Below are 19,746 nucleotides of genomic sequence, written 5' to 3' on the forward strand. Positions count from 1 at the left end.
TAAGGAAAAATAATAATTAACATTTGTTTTTTATGTAATTCAATAAAATATATTGCAATGTGTGCAGCTTAAGGCGATATCATGGAAAGTAATTCGCTCCATAAATTATGGATCATTTGTTATTTCATTATGAAATTTATTAATGGAAATATTATTTTAATACACTCTTCAATCCAATACTTTGTTAAATAATTAAATTTAAACAATTATATTATTCAATAGCAATTCAAACTTTGAAAGATGAATTTGCTCATTTATTGGTAGCATGTATAATTTTTTAACTTCATTCCATCGTTTCAGCAGACTGGTTTTCGGGGGTTACTACCCCCGAAAACCAGTCTGCTGAATCCTCACACTCAACCTACTTTCAACCTACTATAAAGCAAATAAACTACTCGTAATATTAAGTAATTATTTTCATTTTTTAGAGAAGGAAAAATTATTTTCTGTTTTTTTAATGTCTTCAAGCATTTTTTCACAGCGCATGAACTTCGAGTGAAAAAGACAATTTTGTGTTCAAAGCAAAGTAACATACACGTTTATGTAATGGAAAGGTTAAACATGACATTGTGTAAAACCTACCGATGAAAATATTCGTTATCGGATACCAATAATGTTCTACTTATGAATAGACTACAGTTCTTTTTGCACGCCAAGGTAGATTGGGAAATCCGTTGGGTCCACCGGTGCCGGCGTCCGGATCAGTCCTCTTTGAACTCGGCGAACCGTAGTGCCCCTCTTCAGAAGGAGCTGAAAATAATACAGAGTGATGATGACTCATTGTGACAAATTTAATGTAGACAGTTTCATCTCCGCTCCGTGAAAATCCACCGCGTAACATTTGGATGATTCATAATGGCTTTACAAAAGATAAATATAATATTTAACCCCTCTGTGACTGTGCTTACGCGAACGACTGTGTGAAGTATCTCAGGCACCCCACTTATAAGTCATAAATTATGCGTTGTATTTTATTCTCTCCTGTCATTCAACAGCATACCCCTTTTTTTAATGATATAACATCTTGTTTAGTATGATTTATAAATACATTGTAGGCTATAGGCTACATTTAGGTCTTTACGTAGATTTTGTGCGAAATGACAGGAATCTTCCATATTTTGCTATTTTAACTCTACATTGACTAACGTGCTATGAAAAAATAAGTAAAAAAGGTGCCACCATGTAGAATATTGGCGTTATCGAAATTATAACATAAAAACAGCTATTGCATTCAACTCTTATCCCTGCACTCATATAACATACAAGCTTTTTTATTCTTCCCACCAACAGCGGTGAGGGGTAAAACAGTTTTCCCACAAATAAAAATTTAAGTTTTCAAAAACAATGAATATAAAAAATCTTTCGTCGCCTAAATAACGACAAACTCAATAAAGCTCAAATATATAAATATAAAAAATAAAGGCACAAAACAAAAAAATAAAAAAATTGTACAACATTAATATAACTGAGTTACCCCGCACACTCACGGAAGGGTTTGACGAGCATTACAAAAGTAAAATTAATTTTTTCCTCACAACATTTTTCGTCCGCTCATGTAGATTGCATTATTTTTGCATATTTTATTCCGAAATATCCCACCGCCGTCTAAAATTCAAGCGTATTTTTTGATAAACTTATCTCTGATAACCCATTTTGAACACATTCTTAGCTTCATTGTGCCTGTAGGTTTGCATTTTTTCAACTGGAATTTTATGTTAGTTACGAAAATGCTGTTTTATCCATGAATAAACCTGTTTTCCTGATATCAAGGTATATTTCAGAGTTAAAAAACAATACGGACACATTGGCAGATATTATTAATTTAAGGTAAAACATGGTAGTTTATTTAGGTTGCTGTATCATGAAATATTTTTGATCAAATGTCATTATGCTTAGTCAAAATTCAAGGAAGCTATTTGACTTTTATTTGCGATAATATTATCACCTTATTTTTTCGTAGCTTAGGTTGTGGTTACATCTGCACCCACTTATTCACAATTTATGCTATACTCCTAATTGACGATTACGTTTTATCCATATTTTTTGCTTCAAATTAAACAATCGGGTGAAGGCAGTGTTTCGCAAACATCGTTAACCATTTACTTTATGGTAAAGTTAAGCAGCCCGCGCAATTCCCAAAATCCAATGATAATCTAACAACTGGTAGATTTTAAATTTTAATGAGAAATGAAAGCAATTAATATTTTTCACTTGTAAGCTATATTATGTATTTAACACACATTTGCAAATCATTATCAAAAATTCATGCATAATAGAGTATTTTCACCCGGGAAGAATACGATTGAACTGCAGTTTATTCGATAAAGGGTATTATATATACCATTACTTTCGATTAACAGCATTGTTGCTTAGTTTGTGTCATAATTAATATTGAATATACATTTTTTTGGCATCGATATTGAGCAGATGAAAACGCTCATCTATTGGCCCCTCTGTATATGACGTCATTATGTTCTATCATCTCATCAGCGTGCAAGGTGTTTATGGTGTTTATGATACGATGAACTATGTGTGCAATGGAAAACGTTGGTGGATCTGATCTGTGTAAAGGGAAATACGTTTAAGTGCATATCATGGAATCAGGTTTCGTGAAGGTTTCTTCAAATAATATCCCCAAGGTGGATACTTCAATGACTGGCCATGCTGATTATATTGGACTATACCTACATGCCACGGCACGAAGTTTTACTGTAGCACTGGAGCTTTTTTGTGGTGTTGCCTACATCATAATAAAGAGCAATTGACAGGAAACCTCATCAGAAATTAGGTCACAGTGAATTAAGTAATAGTTTTTGTAACAGTAGATAATTGGCCAAAAGCTTGTAAACACAATTCCAAGGTTCACGGAAGTAAAACTGCTGATGCGTAGGTAGCTATCGATATTTGTGTCGTTATTCAAATACCGATCCCAATTTAATTTATCTATTTAACTATTTTCTCTTCCATTATTATTTAACCTACTGACTCGCGAAAAATAATTTATCATATTGGCCCATAGTGACTGAATGCATATCCATGGTTTATCATTTAATTGCCGCAACGTCTGGGCTATTTAAGGTTTTAAATGTAAGCACAATTTACTGGACTTACATTTTGGTCCAGTCTAAGCAGTAATCTGACCTTCTAATCTCTCGGGCTGGAAATCGAATGTTTGATTGGTGATGGTTTTCCGGGTTTACACCGCGTTGATACAACGCGTGTAAACCCGGAAAACCATCACCAAATAACTTACCGCGGAAGCCTCCGAATGTTTGATTGTTAGATCAGACGATTTCTTTTCACTCATTCGGTTTGAATATGCTTCTCGAAGCATCTGATAGAATAATTTTAAAATTGGTTCATTTCACATTTCTTAACAGTATTAGTTTATAGGTTTTCAAGATACAAATGTCTTGTAATGACTATCCATTAAGCGAGGAATCCCTGCGCGCGGCGCATTTCCAAAAAGAAGTCCCGACTTGTGATACGTAATAATGACCTTATTTCAAATCTGATTTTGAAAATATTTGCATCACTGTGTTTGCCATTAAATTACAGACATTTTTAATACCCAAACTATCATTTTTTTAATCGAAAATTGATGTTCCGTTTTTTAGTTAGTAGTACGGGTACTGTTACTTACAATTAGTGACTTAGTTTTCACGAATTAAGTCGTATTATTAACAAGGATCATCACTGTTTAAGTGCCTCAATTAATGTTAATGTCAATATAAATCTGCAAACGAGCGCAAAACCGCGAAGCGAAGAGTGAGAAATACTATTAGGTAGTTCATGGTAGAAAAGTTGATAGAGGTTCTTGTCGTCAGCGTAACCGAAAAATAAATGAATTAAAAGATGTAGATGATGGCATGTACACACGTTCAATCTTGTCCATAAGCCATTCCATGGCTTCTCTCCAAACTCGGTATACGATGTAGAGGGGATCACCCTAAAGAACAAGGCATGCTTGAAAACACATAAAACAAAATGAAGTCACAGCTCTGAGAATATGGCCGCCTGGTTTTCAGCGCATCATTATCTTTACAAATTTTAATAATTAATATCTCACTTAAGAAGTACCTCACTATTCTCAGACTCGGGATGTAGCCTAATTGAGGTTTAATTTTTTTTCAAGATCAATTTCCAAAAACGTGCAAATACTCTACTATGACCCTAAGCCATTAAATTGGTGACCTATACTCCAAGAAATCTTTATTATATATTCAAGGTGCTGGGTATATCTTGGCTTACATACTTAAATTAAAAGGGAACAAGACGAATACAAACGCTCAATTTGGGTAAAAAGGAAGTCCTTATGTTTATAAGAAATTTACATTTTTATTGCTTATATTTTTCGGGAGAATTACAATATTTTCTCTTAATAGATGGAACAAGGGTTGAACACAGGGGAGAGCGGAAAAATAGGGTACACTTAAGCATTTTTATTTTATATCTTTGTTTCAACTAGACTTTTATGAGGGGGGAAACAAAAAAAGACGGATATCGCTGCGCACGTCGCGTGACTCTTATATTTTGGTCTTCCCCACTAGATTAGTGTTATTTCATCTTTTCTGAGCCCGTATACGAAACGGCATGGATATAGACGGTTGCAGCGAGCCCTTATGACAGTTTACATTCGAAGAGTTTTTTGACATCTTCAATTTTTGGAATGGCTGATATTCAAGAACATCGTGCATCGTTGAAAGTTTGCTCTCTCCTCGGTAAAAATGAGTCGTACACGGTTATTATGTTGTCTGCAGCTCATAAAGAACGTGCCTTAAATATAACTCAAGTGCACGAGTGGTATTTGCAATTCAAACGTGGCAACATGTCGATCGAAGACATCCAACGCCCGGACTGGCCTTTCAGGTCCAGAACTGATGAAAATGTGAAAAAAAACTCTTACCCTTGTAAACGAGGATAAGAGGCATACTATTGACGGACTCGCTGAACAATCTGGTGATTCGTGGAGTTCAATACCGCGAATTTTAGCTGAATATTAGCAAATGAGACGACTTGCGGCGAAATTCATCCCCCGCTCGTTGCCTCCTGATCAAAAGCGGCACGTGTTGCTGATTGCCGCGGGTTGAGTTTATGGCAAAAAAAATTGCATGATACAGCTTCCACCCTACTCGCCAGATCTCGCACCTTTCGAGTTCCTTTTGTTCAACCAGATGAAAATGGCGATGAAAGGGAAATATTTTGGTAATTTTACCGAGGTAAAAAGAAAATAGAAGGCGGCGCTGCAAGGCATTGGAAACGACGAGTACCAAAGGTGTATCGCGTAATGGAAAAAACGTTTTAACCAATGTATCAGTGTAAATGGAGAGTACTTCGATGGTGAACTAACATTTGTAACACAAAAAATTAAATTTTGATTTTATTTTATTGTGTCCGGTTATTTTTGTGTCCTCCCTCGTATACTAGTTATTACTATTGCATTTTTAACCCTTTTTTCCTGATATCACCGCATATTTCTATGAGCTATATTTTCTTTTAATACATAGGGCAGAAGTTGCACGTTTTTTGAATTAAACTGTTTATTAGAGTGATAAGGTTCCTCACAGTGATCTGGGGAGCGCTTTTTTCGGGACGAAAGTCTACTGTCCTATGTTTTAAGGTACATGTAGGCTTTATGCAACTTAAATACCTCTTGTAATGTTTATTCTTTGATGTATAAGGAAATTCTTGAAAAATAAACGCATATTCGCTATGTTTTTTCAACTGCAACGTGATATACAATGGTGGACTGAAAAACGCTCTTTCGCATTTATCAGTCGACAGATCCAGTTATGTTGGAATCAGAGGATATATTATTAATAGGAGACATTACGTTGTTACTATTCTGTGGAGTGAGGCAGTTTTTTTAATGAAAGTATTTGATAAAATAATTAATTAATGATAAAATTCCCCGTTCCCCGATTTTCGCGTGATGATCCCGCTATAATTCATACCAGCTTTCAGCGTTTGATCATCACCACATACAACGCTGCTAATAGAGCCTTTTAGAAAGAACTTACCTGCGTCGGCTGTAGCGGCAGAGACTGGCTAACAGAGTACCGCGGGGTCAATGAAGTCGATCCCATTTCCTCCAGGCTGTAATAGTTCCCATCGCCGTCCGTGCCTTCGCTCGGCTGCATCTTCATCAACTCCTCTCTCTTCCGCTGTCTCACCACTTCCTCCCACTGCTTGGCCGCTCTCGTCCGCATCAAATCCACTTCCTCCGGATCTATTTTTTAAAAAAGAGTGCGGAGCGTAAACGGGCGGTCGTCCATCATCGGAGGCAAGGAGGGAAAATTGGCAACGCTGCAACAAGCTGGGGGACCATTCAACCGTCCTTCATTACGTGAATGACATTCCGACGATGACACTTCGTATGCACATTTGATGTGGGTAAATCAAAAGGAATTAGCACCTTCATTTACCAAGAGGAAGGGATAGAAATCGTCTTATTTTCTGCCTTAGGCTTTAAGGGTGGAAGTGGTAAACAACCCAGCAGGCCATACATAAATTTGTGATTCTAATCACGAAAAACCGTTGCTTTTCGACCCTACCCATACTACTACACACGGTAGAGTAATTTAGAAGATAAGGTAATGACTTCTACGAGAGCCTAGGGGAAAATTGGCAACGTCGCACCAAGCTGGCGGACCATTCAACCCACCTTCATTGCGTCCGTCGGAGACACTTTGACACTCGGAAAGCACCTTTGGAATAGGTAGATGAAAGAGTTTTTCATTTACACCCTCATCTTCCAGGATGAAGGGCTAGAGAATGTCGTATCGTTTATCGTAGGAAGAAACTGTGGAAAATGTTGACAAACCAGCAGCCCATTCATAAATTTGTGGGTCTGAATGCGAATAACCCTTCATCGTGATAAGCCCATCCTTTCGTTTCGTCTCGTAACACACGGTGGAGTAATTTAGAAGACAAGGGAATGGAAAATTGGCAACGTCCCAATAAGATGGAGGACCAAACCATGAGGACCATCCTGTCTCCATTAAGGAAGTTACGCTCCCATCGTGACAGGGACGTCGTGACTTTATCTCAGGAAGCACAATTGGTGTTATTACCACAAAAGGCATATTGATTTATGCCCAGAGTGTCAATTTTTTTCAGATGGAAAAGGCTATAAATCATTGCAATGTCTGGAGAGCGCATAAAGGCTGAATAGCAACCCGGCCATAAATTTCTGGTTATATTCACAAATGACCTTTGTCTTTCGTCATTCGTTCCTTCCCATGGTTCCCGTACACTCATGTAGAAGGCAAGGCAATGGATTTATTCGAGTACCTTGAAAACTATTTTGGTTGGGGTCATTTTTCATTTACAGCATGGCACTCTTTGTTTTTTAACCAGAGAGTACTTTTCCCTTTAAATTTTCTTTCTCTTATACAGGGCTGCGAGGGCTGCTTTACTTTACCATAATTTAAATGGCTAATTATGTTTGTAAAACACTGACTTATTACGATTGTTTAATTTGGAGCAAAAAATATAGAAAAACGTAGTTCTCAATTAAGATTAAAGCATAAATCGTATATATAAGTGGGTGCAGATGCAACCGCAACCTAAGCTACGAAAAAATAAGGTGATTATATTATCAACAAAAAATTCAAATAGCTTCTATTAATTTTGACTAACCATAATAAATAAACAATCGGGAGAAGTCAGTGTTTTACAAACAAAGTTGGCCATTTTAAGTATGGTTAAGTAAAGCAGCCCTCGCAAATGCCACAATCCAATGATAATCTAACAATTGGTAGATTTTTAATTTTAATGAGAAATAAAAGCATATAATAATTTTTACCCGTCAGGTCTTTCATATACTTATCCCAAGGTCTAAGGGCAAATTTTTTTATCGGAAGCAAAAGGTCAATAGGAGGAAAAAAGTAGCAGACAAGTTTGGTACTGAAAGCAAAATATTGAAAATGACAGCTACAAGAAAAAAACTACCGTGGGAAAGAAGTATGAAGAATAAAATCGATTGTTAACAAGAACAAAAAATATTCGGAGCAACAAGATGTCAACAGGCGCTCCAGCCAAAACAATGCTTACGATACAATTAAGAATGCGTTGCGGAAAAATATAGGAAGCCCAGGCTCTGAAGGTGAGCGAATGCTACGAGGGAGTTGAAGGAACTGGATGCACGGATAAAGGGAGAGAAATTTTTATATTTTCATCCGAATAGTGCTAGGTTAGCAGACGCTATTCAAAAGATTTATAGCTCTCAACGTATAAAAATTAATATAACGTTCTGAATACTGCTCGCTACTTATCAGTTGATAATTACCTGGGCACACTGCATGAACCAATTGCTTGAGTTTGTCTATATGCTTAATGAGCATTGCATTTAGCATAGAGTGATTAATAGAAAATAGTGGAGATTATTTATGTGAAAAGAGAGCTTTAATTTTTGAGACAGTCAAATATTGTTAAAAAAACTAATAGTTATTTATAAAAAACATCAAAAGAGGCTATATGTATGTAGTCCTATTTATAAAGAGGCTCACTTTTTTCTATATTTCCTTTTTTTTCTTTTTATAGAGGACTTCTTTCATACGGTGTTATCCTACTAATAAGAAAAAAGAAACAACTTTTCTTTATCTCTACAGATTTAAGAAGGCAAATTAAAGAATTTCTTACTCAAATATTGAGACGTTAACCTTTATTTTGGCTTTATTCACGATATTTTTTTCTTTTATCCTAGCAACATAAATGTCTTCCCCTATTTCTACGGTTGACTTTATTTTTAAAGCATCACGTATTAAATCACATCTTGATATTTCACTTACTTTGTATTCGTTCAATTCAAAGTTTTGTAACAATAAATTCATTTCAACCTTTTCGCTCAATTCTAGCATCATTGTTCTTCTTTGTTGTGATGCTGTTCATCCCCAGGCTCCGGTGACACGTGTAGCATGCGCCGTGAATTTACGTCATCCGGAAGTACCCATTCCCTTTCCTAGTTGTTAATAAGTTATCATCTCAACTTTCATCTTCCTTCTGCTCCTCTCCATACCGTTAACTCACGAGATGCCCGAAAAGAAAATTTTTTTCCAGTTACTCAAGATACTCCTTTCTTCATGATACTTTCATCATTTTCACTTCCGTTTACGAAAATGTGAAAACTAAGGTCTCCAAATTTTATATGCGACGAAATGTGGAGGAAAGATGAAATATTTTTCACGGCAAGAACAACCAGAACAAGACATCACTCTCGATCGCGCGATCGGTATATAACGCTCAGTAATTTTAGTATATATCTTCTACCGGCTTCAAAATAGCAAAATTTTTCGCTATTATAAATGTGAATTTTTACACACTTCCAGCTATCCGTTAAAAAATTATCTAGAACATATTAAATACTTCATATCCCTTGTTATTTATAAAACACCGCGTAAAATATCTCAGTATAACTTTGAATTATTATTAAAAATTAAATAATTCAATAAATAATATAGGAATAAATACACAGGAAATTAATATTTTATTATAACACCTTTATAACCTATAAGAAGTGAAACATCCATATGATGACGAAAAATTACTGTTTCAAGCCGTAAAGACTATTTTGTTGATTTATTGCTATGAAACGCATTTTTATGATCTCAGTTCAGTATCCATGGCCTCAAAAAATCGAGCTACAACGAAAATTAGTAACCAAGGCATCATCATATTACTTTATCGAAGTTTTTATTAGTGCAGTCTCATGCCTCGCCACCTACCAAAGGAACGTTATATTGAAATGCGTACCCTTTCCAAAGGAAGCCCCGAGTTTTATCGCTGATCTTTAGCGTGTAAAGTAATGCTTAAATACCCATGCACGGCTTCTCTTTGAGTAGAATACTTTGCTCAAAAGTTGTTCTTGGAATCTAAATGGCTTTAGCACCTCCACAAAATTTGATTCCAGAAAATTTATCATCCGAGATCGGAATATTTTTCAAGAAACAAGTGAAAGGCGTAACTATAACTTTCACCAAAAACTCCATCATAGGTCTTCAGCCCCAATGCTATGTAAAGTATAGCTTTTCACCATAATTAAGACGACGCGACGGTAGTGGCAAATAATTTCCTTCTACATGTTAATTCATTTTGTACTAGAAAAATATACTACCGATAAGAGCTATTAAAGAGTGTTTCTACATAAAACTTGATCTATTAAACTGGTTCGCGAGTGGAATATTCCATACACGACGATTTTTGAAGGCCAGTTGAAATATTTTACAGGCAACAACCAAACAAGTCACTTTCAATCGACTGCTTTTTTTTCTTTACGCATTGATTGTTTCAAACTTTAAGTACATAGAATTCCTATAATAATGTTATTCAAAGAGATAAATCTTCTTCACATTGGTGGCGGTGCTGAAATGTAAAATAATAGATAAATGAATCTATTAGGTGCGTTGTCTGGAACACTAAAGCGGAATAATCCTTTCAAAAATATTTTCAAGAAATGTTTATTTGAATTTCAATTCAAATAATTTCTCGAAAAAATCTCAAAAAATATTTTCTCGATATTTGCCTCGTTTATCTTTGACCGCTAAAGTCTCAAATTTAATATTCTTATATGCATGCCATAATGAAAGCTATAAAGTTAAATCCAGGAGTTTTCTGGTCCTTGCATGAGCGTTTCAGGCCCTTTGAAGTAAGGGACTGAAATGCTCACGCAATAACTATGGCATAAGGCAGATAAAATATTGTCTCTATAAGAAAAAGCACTTGCTTCAAAATTCATGGTGGAAGTCCTCACTGAAATAAGCTGCATTACTTTCTATTCTTACGAACTTAGATTCCTTTTTATTTTTAAATTGCTTCTATGGGTTCTCAAGTCCAATAATTTTATCACAATCATGAGCATAACTTATTTCCTTTTTTTTTAATTCAGACTATGTCATCGATTTACATTTTAAGCTTCTTTTCTTTACCGCAGAGCGTTTAAGCAGGTGACATGACCAACCGATAGAAGCGATAAATTAAGAGATATATTCTGCCATATGGATAGGTAAGGGAATATGTTTATCCCTCGAAAAATAGAGGACTTAAATAAATGCTAGGCGTAATTTCGTTTGAGCAAATCCTTTTTATTTGTAAACGGCTGGTGTTCCAACACCCCCTGCCACACGCCGAGGCAGGAGGTGCGGCCGCCACACGCCTATTGAGGTAGCTTGCGTAGTTTTACGTAGATGTAGATATCGATGACCAAAAGGAAAAATATAGGTACCCAGGAGCAGAATAAATATGCGTATATAGATGAGTTGTTGCTAAGCTACTACCACGATCACGCTGTATTTGAGTAATGGCGTTTTTATTCAGGAGAATTTAGCTACGAACTTTAAAATTTTTTCAAAATGTTGATTCTTTCCAGTCCGTCATCAGTCCCTTTTAAATTTGTGGTCTCAGCTTACAAATCTTTCCGTTTGTCTCATTCTATGAACATTCTACATAATGGTATTTTTATTTATGTTAAGTCTTTCAAAAGTTATATCGCAAGCTACGAGGGATGTTTGATAAGTCTGTGACTTTTTGTATTTCTCAAGTAGTAACTATAAATAAAACAATTTTCCCGTTAGTTGCTATCTATTAGTAAATAACTGTGAAATTTTAGCTAGTTAAGTCGTTTAGTTTGCGTTTGACAGCCATTTAAAGCAGTGTATACGAAACCTTAGGGCGGGATCGCGGGTTTACTCTCCTGGGCCGAGGTCTGGGAGCGTTAGCTTATCACCTCTGCACCTCAGGAGGGAGACGACAGGAAGGAAAAAAGGAAGGAGGCGCCGCCGCGATAGGAGCCCGACGACGCCACCTGGGACAGGATAGGGAAGCAGGGAAGGGACGAGGAATCCCGCGCCGTCACAAAGGCGGGCGGGTCCTACCACCAGCGAAACCTATTGCCCTAAAAATGCCCTATTTCAACAGGAATAGCTGCTTCCAATTCCCACTGCGATAGTCAAAAAGTTTAGGCTGAAAATCTAATGGACAGATATGGAAACGTCAACGAAGTCAATTCTATAGAAAGGAATTCGTTCTTTTTCTCGAAAGGATTAAAAAAATTCATCGAGAAAATTTTCCTTGTTCAATCCTCTTGGTATGTCAAAAATATTTATGGTTCCAGAGTAGCTTCTATATTCGAAAGTAAGCTAAAAAAAGAATACTCCCGTACAATCACCATAAAACTCAGATGTTTCGGGCTAGCTACAGTGCTGCCACCTACGCGAATAATTTCTCTTCAGAGACAACAGCGACGACAGATGAAGCTTTAAGTGCCCAGTCCTGATTATTCTTATTCCGTGATTTGAAGGAAAAACGGCCACATTTGAAGAAGAAGAAAGAACTGCACCGTCAAGACAATGCACGGGTGCACACGTGTTTAGTTACCATGGCAAAAATCCATTATTTAGGCTATGACCTACTAACCCACCAAGCAAATTCTCCATATTTAAGCCTCTGCGACTACTTTTTTGTTTCCAATAATGAAGAAATTGGTGGGAAATGGAAATATTTGGGTCGAACCAAGATATTATCACTGAAATGAACACCTGTTTTGAGCACCTTGGTAAATGCTTTAATTTAGAAAAATATTTTAAAAATGGGAACGCGTTGAACTAAATGTATCTGGCTAAAAGGAGTCTATTTACAGAAATAAAACACTTTTTTTAAATATATTTTATTCAAAAAGTCGCGGACTTATCAAACCACCCAACTTATATAATATCAAGTGTTATAACTGGCTTTTTATACTTTTCAGCGAACTAAGCCTAAGATTGCATTTATCGCCGCTGATAAAGTGTGAACCGTGTCGAAAAATAGCCTCATGTCATTTATGCCTTTGAACGAAATAAGTTATCTATAAGAGACCTTCTCGAGGTATTAATGTGTGGTAAAGAATTTAATTTAACTAGAATACCATGACTTCTCTTGAGCAGTTAAAATGTCTCACACGCAAGACAAGATCATGAGATTAAGCAAGAGATAGACGCACCATGATATTTTTGCATAATTGTAGTATAAAAACCTCTCTAGTAGATTTTTAGCATCTTTCTCCCTTTCCCGTCCAACGTGTTAATGCCCGTATCACCTACAAATTCTATTTTAAAGCTCAAAAATTCCTCAATTATGGACCTAATTGAGACTTGCAACTCTCACGGATTTTTTTATAATGTAACATATTTCAATTCAGTAACGAGGGATATTGCAATTAACAAGGGACTCAAAGCGATTTTCGATCATTAAAATGTGAGATCTAAATTCCATTGAGTCAGCTCCGATTGCATCGACATTTGACTTTTTATTTTTTTGAATAATTTATTGACAATAAATTAGAATATTTTGAAATAGGTGAAAATTAAAGTAATTTAGGAGAATGTAGTTAATGTTCTTGGTTATTCTAAATATCTTTTCCGGAGTCTGGAAGGAGCATTTCAGAATCTCTGGAGATGCTGCGTGAATATTTCATATCGTATGAATTAGAAGATTGAAATAATCAAGAATCATCTCCAGAGATTCTGTTATGCACTTCCCAATGCTCCAAAAAAGTAATTTTGGATAACCAAGAACATTAACTACTTTCTCCGAAATAAATTTCATTTTAACCATTGTGAAAATATTTAAATTCCTGACTTCCAGTCTCTTTTTTATTTCCCTGAGATTTTCCTGAGTGAAAATCCCATTTCTACTTGAGGGCGACGCGGGCTACTACCAGCGCAGCCATATTTGCCATTTTATAAAACCCGTTTTCATGACTACCTAGTGATATTTATCTAAGATACATCAAAATGGCGGATGATTTTCGTCAAATTTTTTGTGTTTATGTGGCAACATTAAAAAAGTATCGTTACTGGGGCGATTTTGGGCACTAATAGAAAAACTAGATTCTCTATTCCAAGATAAGAGTAAGATCATCCATTGTATGATCCAGAGAGTTCCCTCTGGATGACATGGGGTGGGCTATGATCATCACTCCGTCCGTCGGATGGGACGATAAGCCACTACCCCTTGGTACCTTTCCCAAAAGTTAGGCAAATGTTAACGCCGGGTTTCTTTCCAGATTTCCTCTCTACCCTTTACTCTCGCATGAAGATGTGAGCCGTTGGTGGCCTCCCCCAACTTACCTCGCTACCGAGTGTGTTAAACATTCCCTACAATAAGATGGTGTCATGACATGAACACCTCAAAAGAAGCCGTGATATCTCACACTAGTCTACTTCTGTTGTAATCAAAGTCTCGCTGTGGTTGACGGAAGTGTCTTTATTCATAACTGAGGACTGAGCTACTTTTCGCTTAGATAGTGCTTGGCTCTTGTCCTAGTTTTGCATAATGGAATTTTAAATTATGCTGACCTTCTGTTGGGCGAACTGAATTTTAAATTGTATTTTGTTATCTCAGTATTTTAGTTATTTTTATTTATATTTCATTTTGCAGCACGTTGAACTCATAAGTGTTTATTATAGTTCCATAGAATTACACTCATTCTAAATAGGACAAGGCCTTTAATCTAGAATATCAAGTGTTATAACTGACTTTTTATACTTTTCAGCGAACAATGTCTAAGATTAAATTTACCGCCGCTGAGAAAAGGTGAACCGTGTTGAAAAATAGCCTCATTTCATTTATTCCTTTGAAAGAAATAAGTGTTTTATACGAGACCTTTCCGAAGGTCTAAAATAGGGAGAATTATATTACATACCTCATTTTAGAGACCTTAATGTTTCAGTCCACTGTAATTATTAATTCCTCCCTCACGCTGAGTTTTCTTTTATTTTTCATTCTAAGAGTGGAACAGTAATTTATATGTTTGATACATAGTTTCATAGTGGAACTAAAAACCAAGCTAATATGTTTGATGGTTACCTATCGTGTGATTAAAGTTTTTTCTAGAATAAGTTTAGGTTTTTCAATCCACTTGTTTATTACGAGGAATTTACCACCACTATTAAACAAACTTGGTTTGTTTAATGTTTTCCTCCAGTAAGTTTTAAAAATGCAGAGAGAATGCCAAAATGAATGCTGACACCTTCATTTGATACTCCTGGCACATGAAGAATTATGTGACCGTGAATTATAGAGGTTTTCCTTTTAGTGGATGCGAGTTCGGTAAGCGCCATTTCGTGCGAGTTTCAAAGTGCGCGGGAATCGATAAAAGCCTGCCCCACACACCCCACAAAATGTACAACCATGTGAAACCCCACAAAATATGTAACCATGTGAAAACGTAATTTTCAAAAATTAATTGCCAAATCGTTTAGTGCAAATAATTTTCATTTCATCGCACAAACTATCCGCGTCGTGAAAATTATTTCTTAAATCATCAAATCGGTATTTCTGGAAAAAAATCCAATTTGACAAAACACCATATATTGGTATTATTTTGAAAAAAAAATACCATCTGAGAGCAAAATGCTCAAATATTAACCGTATTGAGTCTATTTAATTGTTATAACATAAAAGATATGCCAAATAAGCCGAATCAGAGGAAATGTATACAAAATCATCAAATCGGTATTGCTGCCAAAATCCTATTTTGACAAAACACCAGGACAATTGTTGACAATTGAGATCAAAGAATGAAATTGTTAGAGAAAATGTAATCTTCTGTAACTTTTGTGCTCGTACTTCAGCATCCATTTAAACATATCGTAAACGGTAAAGAAACACAGTCCATGGTTAAAAACGGAAAAAAAATGGCAAGACTGACAGGTAATTAATGAGCGATAGGGTTCGGAGAGTAACAGGATTAATGAGAAATGCAAGGATTATAAAGAAAGTAGGATTAAAATCGGAAGGACTGATTGAAAGTTGGATTTTGGGAAGGGATAACTTAGTGAGACACTTACCGAGATGGCATTCTTCGTACTCGGAGAGTGGATCGTGGCTGAAGAACACAGAGGTTTCATCCGGGAAACGAAGATCACATAATAATACAATGACACCAAAAACAATGCATAGGCAACCTGAAATGCAAAAATGCAGTAATTTTTTACACTAGCTTTTCATAAACATAAAATATTACAATCTCCACCACTTAGCGGTAAAAAAGGAACACTATTATTGGCGAGGACTTAATCCCTGAATTGAACAGGTAATAGAGAGACTATCTTCTGTGACAAGGTAATGATAAACCTCAAGTTTCATGGCATGGCGTTTAAGTTGCATTCTTTTCATTAATTTCCTGCTTTCCATAGCTTAGCTTAGCATAGATATACAAACAAAATATCTGCCGCAAAATGACTGCAAATAATGCCACTGCGGTTTAATATTCAGTTTGATTTAGTTACTCTAGAAGACTTGTTCGTTCGGGAGCGTTTTTCAATACCTTTCGGCTTGTGTACCGGAAAACTTTTTTAAGGTGGTGGAAAATTGTAAAAAAAAATAAGAATATGCGATTCCGGCCAATTTTTCCTGTTTTCTCTATGCTCTGGCCCTCCATAACACCCTTTACAGGCCATTGTACTAACATTTCGTCCTTTCACGAACGCAAACTCTCATATCGATTGTAGTAGGTACCCACTACAGGGACTGATTTTTGTGGAAACTATTCAAAAACGCCCCAGGAAAACGTTTCCTTTTCGTGACCCTCTCAAAAATATTTTATATAAAAATACGTTAGAAAATTTTTAATCGACGCCATTTATTCTTTCCCCGCTGAAAAATATTGAAAACAATTGAACATTTGCTCCATTAAATAAGCTTTCAAATTCCGCAAACAGCATTAATAGATATGCTTTCTTGACCGAGATATATCAAAAAGAGTGAAAATTGTATTTTCGATCTATCCGGCCCTGGTGGGCCTCTAGCGGTCTGGAAGTGTGGGGAGGTTAGTCCTATTTGATCCCAAATCGGAGCCCTAAGCCCTGAGTACGGAAAAAATCCCGGAGGGGGGCTTATCACCCCCTTATTCAGGTATGCCCTTTATGAGATTTATGAAGTATCTTGCATTTCACTATGTCAAGTCAAGTCCATTAAGTCTCGCCTGAAACAACGAATTAGCCATTTGTCTCTTTCAAGTCCTATTGATTCACAAGTATTCCGATTTAGGTAGCGCCTGAGGCATTGATGAGATCTCTAACAAGGAAACCATGGTTTCTTTGATCATAACAGCGAGAATCATTCCCTCAACCATTAAAGTTGGTATTTTCTTTCATTTATCCACTTTCATCCGAGTTTTTATGTGAATATCGGGATAAACTCCTGGATAATTGTCAGAATCGCACTTCCGGCGGTTCCAAAGAGCTCAATGGATTTTGAAGTGCCACCGTAGGAGGATCACTTTATTCAATTATGGAATTCTAAGTGGCTGCAATTCAGTAATCATCAGTGTTTTTATCTTACTTTACTTCAACTACACGAACAAGGTAATCAGATGAAATCATTTAAGAGTTGACGTAGTGGATATGCGATGTACCACGATAAAATATAAGCAACAAAAGGCTATTTCCACACTTATTAGATAACTCCACTACCATGGTTTCTTATGTCATTCTCGAGATAATGAACCAGTTTCCATAAAATTTTATTTCATGATAACATTTGAAATTTTCAATAATCCGAATGGACCTTGTAACAATGTTTTATTCTGTCTTGACTCTCCTTTGTTAGAGATAAGCTTCCCTTTGACGAAAAAAACTTGACCTTCTCCCACATCTTACTTTCTTGTCTGTTTCATGCCATCGGCCTTCATTTATTCTCCCAAACTGTTTCCCCCTCTCACGCCCCTCACGTCACTTCCATATGGGACTTCCTCCTCCAACCTTGGCTCTGGTGTAAATACATGAAAGAATTTTTCGTTCATTGCCTTGAAAATAAGAAAGTGTGTCGAAACCATGGTCGGTAGTGGAATTGCATATTTGAGTTTGGGAATTACCATTTTTTGTTCATATTTTATCAAGGTAATAATGTTTTGAAAACTAAATCATTTTAACCTTGATCAACGGCTTCTGCCGAAAAATACAATTTCAATCTCAAATTTACCCATTAATTTGACTTTACAGTTTCGATTTTTTCATGTCCATTACTCGCTTGAAGTGTACCCACTCCAAACTTCTTTATTTTACACTTAAAAAATCTTTAAATCCATAACTAAGTCAATGAAACGTAACATAAGCAGGCAAAAATATTAAATATAAAATCTAAGAAGTATGAAACATTACAATTTTCTGTTTTTTTGTTTTTTTTTAATCTATAACAAGAACTAAGTTTGATACTTTTGTATTTTTACTAAGAATTTTTAACGTTCTCTAAAAGATACTCTATTCAATACCCAAGTTCACCATTTCCTTAACATACTTATTCGCTGATAGCGTGAAAAAACGAAATTTTCATACGGGTCACCATGTTGTTTTTATTGCAGTGAGCAAAGGATGAATTTTCTTTCCAGAAAACCCTCATCTCTCTCAAAAGGAGAGTCATTCTTATATAAAACCTGTGGCATTATTTTGATTTTTGTATTTTATCATTTTCTTTCATTTCTTTTTATCATTTTGTTATATCCTACAAAAAATTGCTATATGCTTCAATAATTTTCAATTCCCTAATTTCCGTCCTGTAACAATAATAAAATTATGAATTTGATTGAATTATTAACTCCTCTTTGGTGCTCGGTGCATTATAGAAACAAAATAATATAGTTTATACAATACGTGCTTATAAAGAGCTCCCAGGTGATCCTTATAAGCACATGATAAATATACGTCCGTAATGTATTTTTTGAACCAAGTGCATTAGTAAGAGTATACATAATATATGACTACTTACCGGAGAATACAGTTTTCCAGAAGTCAATGCCATAGCCCGTAATTAGATGTCCAGTGTTATATGGGACTTCCAGAGGAATAGGGTTTTTCACTACACACCATATTAAGCAAGCCATTAGCTGGAGCAAACCGGTAATAACTGCCCACAATGCACCATAACGGACCACAGTGAGAAAGAGAAGGTTCGACATGATCCAGGCAGGAACAGCAGCCCTGAAATGATGACATTTCGAATTCTGAATTTATAAATGTCAAACAGAGGCTGTATGCGCTAGAGTAAACAAACAAACACTCGATCGGAGCACGAGGAAATTCCCAAACGAGAACTAATTAAAATTTGTTGCGTGAAAGGTGTGGAGATATTATCCTGTTATTTCCTTTCCGTGGTCACGTGAAAGGAAGATATCGCTACACGTGATATGATTCAGTGACTTTCAGATTCCTGATTAGTTTTTATATCCATCTTATAACTATAGTAAAATTATGAAACCAATGTATTTATTAATTTTTTTCGTGCTTCGGACGTAACATTAAGCCGCGTGAAACATAAAAAGGAAAAAATCGAATGCAATAAGAAATAATGAAGATTGATGCGACGATTTTTCGGAGATTATTTTTATTTATAATATTTCTTTGTAATAAACTGGTATTTTCATTTGGTTTTCTTATTTCTTTTATTTTCATTTTTTCATATGAAATCGCTGCTGCGAATTTTTAAATTACTAATTGCTAACGTTTAATTAGAAGAGGGTTTAGGCGAAAGACTCAGAGAAGTGTGAACGGCCACCTCGCCGCTCTAATGCACCAGCGCTCTGCGCATTCCACAGCAATTTTCATCGCTTTGCCTTGCCTCTTGAGTTTTTCCCGGCCCATTAACTAATTCCTCTGACTTCCAGGCCAAATTTTTATATCCCTGACTACCCTGACCGGTATGAACCCTAATATAGCAGATTGAAAAGATTGTTTTGTTAGCATGATTTTCTTTCAAAGAATTTAACCAACC

The 19,746-nt window shown here is 35.9% G+C and overlaps 1 protein-coding gene across 1 annotated transcript in view; it reads right to left on the reverse strand.

Annotated features, from left to right (window-relative positions):
- Positions 1-214: 214 nt before the first annotated feature.
- LOC124166932 (dual oxidase maturation factor 1-like) overlaps positions 215-19,746 on the reverse strand; it is a 137,554-nt gene continuing 118,022 nt past the window's right edge. The window contains exons 6-9 of the mRNA XM_046544645.1: positions 18,745-18,956; positions 15,828-15,944; positions 6,021-6,229; positions 215-750 (exon numbers count right to left, since the gene is read on the reverse strand). Coding sequence (XP_046400601.1) covers positions 634-750; positions 6,021-6,229; positions 15,828-15,944; positions 18,745-18,956 — 655 coding nt within the window. The 3' untranslated portion in view covers positions 215-633. The remainder of the gene's footprint in view (positions 751-6,020; positions 6,230-15,827; positions 15,945-18,744; positions 18,957-19,746) is intronic.

This window comes from Ischnura elegans, chromosome 10 (assembly GCF_921293095.1).
Source record: "Ischnura elegans chromosome 10, ioIscEleg1.1, whole genome shotgun sequence".
Lineage (NCBI taxonomy): Eukaryota > Metazoa > Arthropoda > Insecta > Odonata > Coenagrionidae > Ischnura > Ischnura elegans.